Source organism: Culex pipiens, chromosome 2 (assembly GCF_016801865.2).
Source record: "Culex pipiens pallens isolate TS chromosome 2, TS_CPP_V2, whole genome shotgun sequence".
NCBI lineage: Eukaryota > Metazoa > Arthropoda > Insecta > Diptera > Culicidae > Culex > Culex pipiens.
Genome location: NC_068938.1, coordinates 38,639,476 through 38,651,021, shown reverse-complemented (window position 1 = coordinate 38,651,021; position 11,546 = coordinate 38,639,476). Strand labels below are relative to the sequence as shown.

Here is an 11,546-nt window from a genome sequence, read left to right as displayed (position 1 = left end):
TTTAATGTACTTTTCGAAACTACATTGACCCAGAAGGGTCATTTTTTCATTTAGAACAACTTTTTTCGTTTTAAAATTTCGTGTTTTTTATTAGAGTGTAACAATGTTCTACAAAGTTGTACAGCAATCAATTACAAAAATATTGATTTGTAAGGGGTTTGGTTATAAACATCACGAGTTATCACGATTTAAAAAAAATAAGTTTTGTCTGTTTCACATTTAAGATTGAGCTCTTCCGAAACGTATGAATTATAGAGGATTTTTTCAACTATTAACAATTTGCAAAATGGGTATCAGACGATTCGAAATTTTGCACACATTTTCGCTGATTTGGAGTTTTTGGAATTAAATACACAAATTTTCATGAAATACAGTATTTTTTTAAAAGCACTCAAATTTTCAAAATTTTCAATATGGTTCCCAAAAGATACGAAGTATTTGAATGAAATACTAAAATTTCCACGAAATAATGTATTTTTTTTATAAAGTACTAAATTTTTTCATAATTGGGTAATTCTCTACCAACTCACACGAAATCGGGAAAAGTTGCCCCGACCCTCTTCGATTTGCGTGAAACTTTGTCCTAAGGGGCGACTTTTGTCCCTGATCACGAATCCGAGGTCCGTTTTTTGATATCTCGTGACGGAGGGGCGGTAGGACCCCCTCCATTTTTGGACATGCAAAAAAAGAGGTGTTTTTCAATAATTTGCAGCCTGAAACGGTGATGAGATGGAAATTTGGTGTCAAGGGGACTTTTATGTAAAATTAGACGCCCGATTTGATGGCGTACTCAGAATTCTGAAAAAACGTATTTTTCATCGAAAAAAAACACTAAAAGAGTTTTAAAAATTCTCCCATTTTTCGTTACTCGACTGTAAGAAATTTTGGAACATGTCATTTTAATGGGAAATTTAATGTTCTTTTCGAATCTACATTGACCCAGAAGGGTCATTTTTTTCATTTAGAACAATTTTTTTTATTTTAAGATTTCGTGTTTTTTTTTCTAACATTACAGGGTTATTTTTTAGAGTGTAATTATGTTCTACAAAGTTGTAGAGCCAACAATTACAAAAATTTTGATATATAAACATAGAGGTTTTGCTTATAAACATCACGAGTTATCGCGATTTTACCAAAAAAAAAATTAATTGAATATTTAAATTTTCACAAAAAAACATTTTTTTTAAATACTCAAATTTGCATTAATTTGCAATATGGATATCAGACAATTTGAAATTTTACATGCATTTCCATTCATTTAGAGTTTTTGGAGTAAAATATATGTTCTGAATAAATATTTTTAATTGGAAAAAACAGCGGAAATGTATTCAAAGTTTCGAATCGTTTGAGATTCATGTTGCAAATTATAAAAATTTGAGTCCATTTAAAAAAATACGGTTTATTGTAAATATTTGGGTAATTTATAAAAACTCTAAAACGGTAAAAATCATGAAATTTTTCAAATCGTCTTGTACCCATTTTGCAAATAATGAAAATTTGAGTATTTTCGTTAAAATAAGGAATTTTGTAAAAATTTAAGTAATAAGTATTTTAAAAATATACTAATAAAAATGAATAATCAAACAAAATTTTACTTCTTTCAATACCAATACAGTCCAAACTCGATAATCCGCAGCCTCGAATATCCGAAATTTCGATTATACGAAGTTCGATTATCCGAAAGTTTGCTTAGAACTTCAGATAATCGAATCAAAAAAAAATTTTTTTCGTGTTTTTCATTTTATTTACTTCTAACATCAAATTCGTCAAACTTGAATGGTTGATTGCATATTAAATTAAAAAATGCATCTTAGATTAAAAATAAATCTAAATCACTTTAGAGTAGTTGAGGGGTCATACTTAAGCTCGACAATCAAAAATAAGACAAAGAAAAAAAATTGATTCGATTATCCGAAGTGAAATTTTGCCAAGGGCTTTGGATAATCGAGTCTGGACTGTATTAGAATTTATCCATCTAAAAAAATACAAAATAAAAAACTCAGTTAAAATTGCGTAATTATGGACTGCAATACTTAAGGTGAGAAATGAGCTTGACAATATAAAACATTTTATTCATTTATCACAAGTATCATAGGCATTGGTTCAAGTTCTTTTTTTTTTTAATTTAAATTTATTGAAACCATTTTTTAAAACATCATTTATTTTTTTATGTTATTGGTCACTTTCCAGCGTTTAAAAAGAATTTCTAGACCACAGAGAAAAAAAACCTACAGCTTCAGAATATGTAATCTTGATTTGTAGCAACAATGCTTGGCGTATTGGGATCGATATTTGATCCGTTGAATAGTGCTTTTTGATTTGGGTTTTCAGTCTCTTAATTATTTTTGGATTTATCAAAATCATGAGCTTGTAGACTGTGATCCAGGGAATAACTTTGCCGAAGACATCAAGTTCGTTCGTCCAGCCTGATTAATGTTACAGATTTTTAGAATTTGTCCCTCAGACTCAATTTTTTTCTAATGTTGTTAGTATGAAGCGATTTTCAAAAATCAATTTGTGTTAAATGTTCTCAGAAATTACAAATAATAATAAAAACATCCATCTGTTTGCAGTTACAACGAACCCCAACGCCTCGAGATGAAAAACGCCACCAAAGAACTGGCCGCCATCAAGGAGAACCGCATCGGCCAGCACCTGATGAACTTCCTGGCCAGCATGAAATCCGGCACCAAAGTGTTCCAGCACTTCCTGTCCAGCAGCAACCTAAGTCAACTACTGGACGACAGCTCATACATGGTCCTGATCCCATCCGATACGGCCTTCCAGCGGTGGCACCCAATCGACTGGGGCTTCTACCCGTTTAGCGTGCAGGAGTTCACCGAGAGTGTGCTGCGGAACCACTTTGTCCGCGTGCGGCAACCTCCACGGATGGCCGATTTGAGGAGTGGGGCTGGCGAGCAAAAGTTTAAAACGCTGGGTGGAGAAATGGTCGTACTTAAGAGCAAGCGTGAGTTGAGATTTGTGGATGATTGTAGGTTGTCTTTAATTCGATTTATTTAAATTGCAGCAATTCCAAACGTAAACAACGTATCGATCATGTACGACTACACGCTTTCCAACGGAGTCGAGGTGTTTGTAATCTCTGAGGTTCTGTTTGTTTCGGAAGCCGTTGTGTCGCGACTACATCAGGTAAGAGAAGGTTGAAGTTGTTCTGGGGAAGTTTAAACCAACGATCTTCTTCCAGATGCACAAGGACAAGGAAACGCCCCCACTGCTGGCATTCCCCTGGTTCGGCGCCCAATTCCTGTCGCACTCCTTCCTGGCCCTGGAACGGGATAACAGATTCACGCAGATTACGCGCTTCCTCAACACGGCCGAAATTGCCCAGTTTATCTCCGGCTCCAACTACACCTTCTTCGTCCCAACAGATGAGGCCTTTGAGCGGTACAGCTTCGACATTCTGCCGGATAACGTGCTAGCGTCCGAAAAGGGCGTCAAACTTCTTCTAAACCACTTCATCAAGGGACGCCTGTACGATCGTGATCTCAAGGACGGTGAAGTGCTGGACACGATCGGCGGAATGCCGGTCAAGATCCACCGAACCTTTGACCAGAACGTCACCGTCAACAGTGCCCGCATCGTCGAGTCCGAGGTCTTCGTCTACAACCTCGGCACCATGTTCTACGTGGACGACGTGCTCTACCCGGAACTCCTCAAAGACGAAGTGACGGCCATCACCGAGATCAAAACCCCCGACAAGAACGTCCCCGAGGACGTCGGCTCGGATATCTACACCACGGACGTCGGCCAGCCGGATCAGACCTCCTCCACGACACCAACGCCAGCGGCCACTTCGACAACGCACCGGACCTTCTTCACGACCAGTGCCGACGTGGAGTTTGTTCCGCTGGAGATCACCGAGCAAAACGGCAGCGACGACGACTTCTTGCTGCAGGATGACGAAATTATCACCCCGAAGGCGTTACCCGTCAAGTATTACTTCGCGCCGAAGAAGTGAGCCTGATCTGCGCTACTCAAATGAAATTGAAGCAAATCGAGCCCCCTCAACGAGCAGTTTATGTTAGAGCAGTGTTAAGCCAGCTTAAAATGTGTACGTTGTAGTCATGAATCATTCATCGTCCTTCATTTGTTCTGATAAAAAAAAGAGTTTCACACAAATCTAAACGAATCAATATCTTGATGGTCTTCCTGGAATTTACATTGCACAAACAAAAATATTGAAATTTTAAAACATTCCCTGCTTTCCAACCTGTTGAAAAATTAGTCATTTAACGGAAAATCATTTGGGGAAACGAAACAAAAAATAGCTTTATACAAGTAAGTGTTAAGAAGATAAGCTATTTAAAACAAATAGCACAAAAATAAACACTTACAGCTGACGAAAACATAAGAAGTGAACATAACTGATCAAGTTTGAACAAGTTATAGAATGACATTTTTCAGAAAGATGTTTTAGAATGTTGCTGTTTATTAATGGTCTGATTTGGTAAAAAGCATTAAATTTATCTGTTTTAAATTTTGTGAAAAGTAATATTTTTCAATATTGTTCAGATTTTATCGGTGAATTGAATTATCACTAAGTCATTTTACTTAAAATTCCATTCAAAGGGTTTTTTTTCGAAATTTCAAATAATGTTGTATGGAACCCGTTGTAAAACTTGATTTTTTTAAGCACTCGTCGTATTTAAGCTCGTTGGATAAATGTACGACTCGTGCTGAAAAAATATTTTTCTACGACCCAATGTGAAATTTTTCTATCTTTCCAAAGATTTTTTCATAACATTCGGATTAACAATAACCAGCAAAAAAAACCGATGGTAAAATCGCATGCAAAAGCATGCACATCACCTTCGTCACAATAGACACTTAATATTACACAGTGCATGTACAATTTTTGCAACCACAAAAAAAGTTGCAACCGATGGGATTCAAACACAGCACCAACAGTAAGGATTGGCGCCATAGCCCACTCGGCCGTCAGACCGATGAATAGCTGAAAGGATTAACGCTTGACATTTCGGTCAAGTAGGTTTTCGATACTGATGGGCTACATATTTCAAGGTGTAAAATTACATAAAATTGTATAAAATAATGCAAATTTTTATTTTACACCCAGGCCTTTTACACGCAGCTGGATAACTAATTTTTCAGCTGTGTAGCATTTCAAAAGGAGAAAAAAAGTTATCTGTTTTTTTTTCAAATGATACGGTGAATTTTTGATTTTTATTTTATTGTATTAAAGTTAAAACTAAGCAATCAATAATTGTCTTATTTAAAAAGTTACACACTTAAATTTTTTACCGAATTCGGTAAAGTTTACCGATTTTTCAACTGCTAAACAGTTCGGTAAACTGAATATAACCGAATTCGGTAAAAACTTACCGAAATTTGGTAATGAAGTTCATTATTGTTTGTCGTACAACCGAAATTCGGTAAAATTTCGTTCATTTTGACTGTTTGTTTATTGATCTAAACTTTACCGATTTTTAAACTACCGAATTCGATAAAAAAAATCTAAGTTTTGTAAAATATTATTTTTAACCAAGGCCCTGATTTTCGGCTCGAATATCAGAAATCACTCACTCAACGCCGAACGAATCTTTGCCGACTGAAGCGCGCAACCATTCGCGAGCGAACAAGAACTGCTAGCTGTCAGCACCTTGGCCAATTGCCTCACACAACGAAACAAATAATTCGTGAATTTCTTTGCCTACTCCGTCCGTCGAACCGAGTCACAAACGAATATGTTCAGAGAGGAGAGAATCTAACAAAATACCAGCGAGGCGCTCACTTGGCCTGCACTAACACAGTTAGCCGCCAATTTATTATTGCTGTCAAACGTTTTTTTGATGTTGTGCTATCAAAAGAATAATTGCAAAACATTTTTGATAACATTGATTATAAGCAGTTTAATAAATGAACGTAACCAAGCCGATCGCAGACTATTTTGAGTCAGCTTTGAGCAGACTATTTTGAGTCAGCTTGGAGTGAGCGGGAGAGCAAAGAGAGAGAATTCAGTAGCGATTGGTGTGGTAATGACAAACGGTAGGAAACGGTCTGAGCAGTTTTGCGTTGCGTTCGATTTGTGATCGCGAGTGAATGAGTCTTCAAGATTTTTTTTAACGTTGGACACTTTACAAAATAGTAAAATACATTTTGCACAGAACTAATTGGTTATAACTTTAAGAAAAAAATAATTCAAACAAATTGTCAAGTACTTTTTGATTGAAAATTTTCTAAAACATTCTGAAATGAATTTGCACTTTTTTGAATATATTTTTAATATTTTTGAAGAATCATGATTTTTCAAAAATGTTTCGCTCTGTAACCAAAAGTTCTGTTAATTGTGTTTGCTCAGTTCAAAATCTGAAATTTTGGATTCACGTAACTATTAATGTATAATGATAGGTAACGATGGCAAAATGATTTTTAAGACCATACGAAAATTATAGGCTGGGCTCAGAAATTTTATTTTTTGCGTGAACGAATTTTTTTTAATGAAAATACAACAAGAGTTTTAGTGGAACACTTTTGAGCTATAGCCCAGTCAGGACGTTCTAGCAGGATTCTAGCAGAGTTCTTACAGAGTTAGATATTCTTACAGCATTCTAGCAAAAATGTTCTACCGTTCTAGCAGGATTCTGACAGAACCAGCTCTGCTAGAATATTTCGTGACTGGGAGGACATGACTGGCAGTTTGTTTTGACCAAGTTATGACTTTTTTCAACAAATAGTGTTTTTTGGGAATGTAAAACCTACAAATGTAAGCTCTCAATCTTAATTTGAACTTCCAACTTCCAATAAAATTTCTCGTTTGTTTGATATATTTAAAGTTGATTCCTCTTTTTTCAAAAATAATGTTGTAGAACATCTGAAAAGTGACATTTTGAATAATGATCACAGAATTTGCGTTACTCAAAAAAACATACACTCAAAACAACAGTTATGTAGCAGACAAATAAAAACTATCGTAAACAAACACATTCCCCCAAAAGCAAGCGCTCAAAAAGCTGTAACGCAAAGTAATCTCATTAGTTGTTAAGTCGCTATTAACGTGTACACCCTTTATCCTCCCAGGCCCCGCCCACCAGCAGTCCCTCCCTCCAGTTAAACAAGTGAAACTATTTATTATTACCGTGGTCCGGCAACTGTCGTGTGAAATAACTCAGTGTACGTACAATTTGCTATGTTAGTAAAACACTCCTTCGCCTCTCCTCTCCTCCACTAAAATAACTCATAATCAAGTGGAAACAAAGTGTTTTCAAGTGTAATAACCAAGCATAAGATTGTAATTTAAGGCAAGATTTTTAAAGGAAACACATTAAATTTGGCAAACATAGTTTAGAAACGACCATATCAAAATTCTACCTTTTAAGAGCATCAACTGTTTGTGTTACAGTTGAGTAAAAACTCTGTTGTATGTATTGTATGTTACTTTTTTGTAGAAATACGTTCAAATAAAAAAATACAAAATAAGGGTTTTTTCATTTCTTCCACTTCTTGAACTTGACATTTTCTTCACAAATGGATTTCTCACTTAATCTAGCAATATTACAAAGAGAGAAAGTTTAATAAATTAACTTTATATTCCGAAAAAAAGAAAGCACAAAACTTTTCAGAAATATCACACTCACTGGACCTGGTGGTTGACCGAATCGAACACGTCGTTCTTGTGGTCCGACACGTTGGGGCGCGATTCGTACGTGCAGATCGTGACGCCGTGGTTGTGGGCCTCGCTGAACTCTCCCTTCAGGCCGATGTAGTACACGGTGGTGTTCGAGTCGCCGTAGTTGGTGGGCAGATGAATGGAGAGGTGGTGGACCGACGAGAAGGTGACGACTCTGTTGAGTTGTGTTTTATGAATTAAGTTAGTACATAATATGATAACAAAAAATAAAAACTCACTTGGTAGAATACTCGATAACGCCATTAGAGTCCCTTTCCAGTTCAAACTCCTGGTCGGCCTGGGCACCGACATCGTCAAAGGTCATCTTTGGACGATTCTTGAACCTAAAAATGTATAAAGAGAGCCAAATAAATTGCAACCTGCCATCCCTCCCCACAAACTCACAATCGCATCTTCTTCGGATGACTATCGTCGTTCGCCCCCACCACAATGACGCCCTTCAGCTTAACGTTCCCCGTAAAGGGAACATTGAACAGCAGCTCCTCGTCGGCATCGCTCGTCACAAACTTGTCGAAATCCAGCCGCTGGGCGTACGGCTTGAACACCGTCCGGCCGGACCCTTCGCTTTCCTCGTTCAGACACTCCACGTTCAGCATGTCGATCTTTTCGTACAAACTGTACTGGATGCCCATCTCCAGCTCGTCGTCGATTCCGAGCGCCTCGTGGGCACACCCCCCGTGGCCGTGCGAGTGGTTGTGGGACATTTTAACGGGGAATTTGGTGGCAATTAAGAAATTCAAAGCAAGCAGGTTCTGAATCAGCCGGTCAACTGGGATGATGATTGGTCTGTTTTGAAGCAGAAAGTGTTTACGAATGTCAAGAGCAAAGGCAACATCGCAGTGACAGATGATAAGCTGAACCAAAAAGGTAGAAGTGGAAAGGTGAGTCGACCGTGTGTGGTTGTCTGTGTTCGTGAATAAAAGTTTATATAACAATAAAATTGTGTAAAATTTTATAATTCTGCAACTGTTAAAAAAATAAATAAATAAGAGTAAAAAAGGAAACCGTACTTGAGCTAGAAATTACGCAGTGGTACCAACATTAGAGAAAAAAAAGTGTGGCTGTCATGCCATGGCATACTTTTTTTCATAATGTTGGTACCACTGCGTGATTTTGACATTTCGGGCGTGCACCATTCGTAACGCCATTTTCGATTAAAAAGCTGGATAGTTCGAATCTGCCCTACCGCTCGGATTACCGCCATGCCTTTCTCACTAAGGCTCAAGGGTCCTGATTTTCGGCTCAATGAATAGAAACCACTCACTCATCGCCTATCCATTCGTCACCTATTCCAACCCGCTAGGATTCATAAGCGAATGAGTCTCGCATCCATCCAGCGAGTGGCCCGAACTGTTCACTCAGCGAACAAATACATCGTGAAAATATTTGCCTACTCCGCCGCTCGACGACACTCACACACTAACATACTCAGCGAAGAGCCACTCTCACAAAATGCCAGCGCGGCAGTCTTTTTGTCTTCACGCCCTCAGTTTGCCATCAATTTGATTTTTTCTTTGTGGAAGTTTCTTTGTATGGTGTCTATAATGTTATGAAATCAAAATAAATGCACAATTTAATTGATAACATTGATTTTAGGCAACCCGAATCAATGAGTATAACGCAGCGCATCAGAGAAAAAATGTGTTCAGTTCAGAGTGATCGGCGACGTTCGGCCTGCCTGAGCCGTTCGGAGACTGAGCCGATCAGAGAGAGAAGGAGAGTTGAAAAGAGAGTGTTCGGGAGCGAATGGATTGAAAGTGACAAACGGTAGGAATTCATCAGGGCAGTATCGCGTCGCCTGCTATTTGCGCTCGCGAATGGAGTGATTGATTTTGAGCAATCAGTACCCTTGGTTAGGCTATAATCATGCTCTAAAAACTAACTTAATCCACCTAATTGGCTGGTGTCTTCCTCACTCATTACCAACAATGCACAGTGGTCCAGATCGCAAAATTTAGTGGAAAAAGGATTTTCTGAACAATTGTGAAGTTTTGGAGCTTTAGTGTCTTCGGGAGAGTTGTTGTAAATAATAAAGGGCAACTTTTGGTTTGGTTCAAAATTAGGGTGATTCACGATGAGAGTGATTTTGAAAATAGCCAATACAACCAACTTTGTCGAAGACATCAAAATTTTATCTCGTAATCTACGCCTTCAACGACCAAATCTATAGATAGCATCTGAGCAAACCTTAAAAAAAAACAGTTTTTTGAACGTGGCAATACAGAGTTAAGTTTTAGAGAAAAGTAATACTCGGAGCACTTTTAGAGCTTTACAAACATTTTTATCTTTTGACTAGTCAATCTGGACTTAAGGGTCAAAAGTTACAGCCATTTTAAGATAAGAAAGATGCAAATGCCAAATTTTAAGCGCCAGGATGCATGAGCATGAGCATGAGCATGAGCATGGTTGACTGCCAATGAGCTGCTACTCCGTTATTGACGGATCAGCTGAAGTTACACAATGAACCAACAGATGAGTAGTGGGAGCTAATCATCCTCACTGTATAACCCCTGAAGATCTCTGCTTTAAGTCAATACCGGCGCCCCCCCAAGGAGATGCAGTTCAACAAAGGTAGGAATGTTAGTCCGATAGTTGAAGTTGCAGACTCATCAGACACAGAGTTTGTCGCTCTATACCTGTTGACACCGCATGAGACCGTTGAATCCACAGCATCTCCTTCAAGCATCACGGGAAGTGGGGGAATTGTGTTAGTAGGGGAAGGAAAGGGAAGGTCAGGATTCATCTTGGTAGATGATATGACCAGAATGTGAACCATAATCGTTGCCTTCTGAGCTACGGCGCTATGAGAAGGACTTATCATTCGCGTATTTTTTACTTCAAACCGCCGGCGTGCCATCCGAGCAACGATGCTTTGGGATGGACTTTCAAAACGAAATGAAATTTGAATTAACGCATTATTCGGTGACGTACAATTTAAACTAGATCCGGATTTATTATTGGTAGATGATATGATCAGAAAGTGAAACATAATCGTTGCCTTACGAGCTTCGACGCTTTGAAAATGACTTAATTATATTCTCAATCCCGTATTTTTTAGTTCTTACCGTCGGCGTGCCATCCGAGCATCGATGCTATGGGAAGGGCTTTCAAAACAAAATTAAATTTTTAGTAACTCGGCTCAAAAACAGAAAGACACGACGACGCGAAGCCTTCTATCATTAAATTCAAGAAACTTCACTACTTTGCCGCGGATTATCGCGCGTCGATTCGCCAACGGATCCCCCCCACGAACACCACACGACTGAGGGCCAAACTCTCAAGGCCACGCGACACACCCTTTCAATGAATTCAAGAATCTTCTAGCACTTTCTCGCGGATTCTCGCGCGCGTCGATTCGCCAACTGATCTCCCCCACGAACACAACACGACTGAGGGCCAAACTCTCAAGGCCACGCGACACACCCTTTCAATGAATTCAAGAATCTTCTAGCACTTTCTCGCGGATTCTCGCGCGCGTCGATTCGCCAACTGATCTCCTCCACGAACACCACACGACTGAGGGCCAAACTCTCAAGGCCACGCGACACACCCTTTCAATGAATTCAAGAATCTTCTAGCACTTTCTCGCGGATTCTCGCGCGCGTCGATTCGCCAACTGATCTCCTCCACGAACACCACACGACTGAGGGCCAAACTCTCAAGGCCACGCGACACACCCTTTCAATGAATTCAAGAATCTTTTAGCACTTTCTCGCGGATTCTCGCGCGCGTCGATTCGCCAACTGATCTCCCCCACGAACACAACACGACTGAGGGCCAAACTCTCAAGGCCACGCGACACACCCTTTCAATGAATTCAAGAATCTTCTAGCACTTTCTCGCGGATTCTCGCGCGCGTCGATTCGCCAACTGATCT

The 11,546-nt window shown here is 39.0% G+C and overlaps 2 protein-coding genes across 4 annotated transcripts in view; one reads left to right on the top strand and one right to left on the bottom strand.

The window, feature by feature from the left end:
• LOC120427360 (uncharacterized) overlaps nt 1-7,455 on the top strand; it is a 33,069-nt gene extending 25,614 nt beyond the window's left edge. For all 3 annotated transcript variants that reach the window (XM_052707604.1, XM_052707605.1, XM_052707606.1), the window contains exons 4-6: nt 2,574-2,968; nt 3,029-3,150; nt 3,206-7,455. In XM_052707604.1, the coding sequence (XP_052563564.1) occupies nt 2,574-2,968; nt 3,029-3,150; nt 3,206-3,979 (1,291 nt within the window). In that variant the 3' untranslated portion in view covers nt 3,980-7,455. The remainder of the gene's footprint in view (nt 1-2,573; nt 2,969-3,028; nt 3,151-3,205) is intronic.
• Nucleotides 7,456-7,546: 91 nt separating this feature from the next.
• On the bottom strand, nt 7,547-8,443 carry LOC120425340 (PITH domain-containing protein GA19395). The gene is made up of 3 exons (XM_039589832.2): nt 8,054-8,443; nt 7,888-7,992; nt 7,547-7,823 (listed from the first exon to the last, which is right to left on the bottom strand). Exons 1-3 carry the CDS (start codon nt 8,371-8,373, stop codon nt 7,613-7,615), a joined length of 636 nt encoding a protein of 211 aa, XP_039445766.2. The 5' UTR covers nt 8,374-8,443; the 3' UTR covers nt 7,547-7,612.
• Between the last annotated feature and the right edge of the window lie 3,103 nt (nt 8,444-11,546).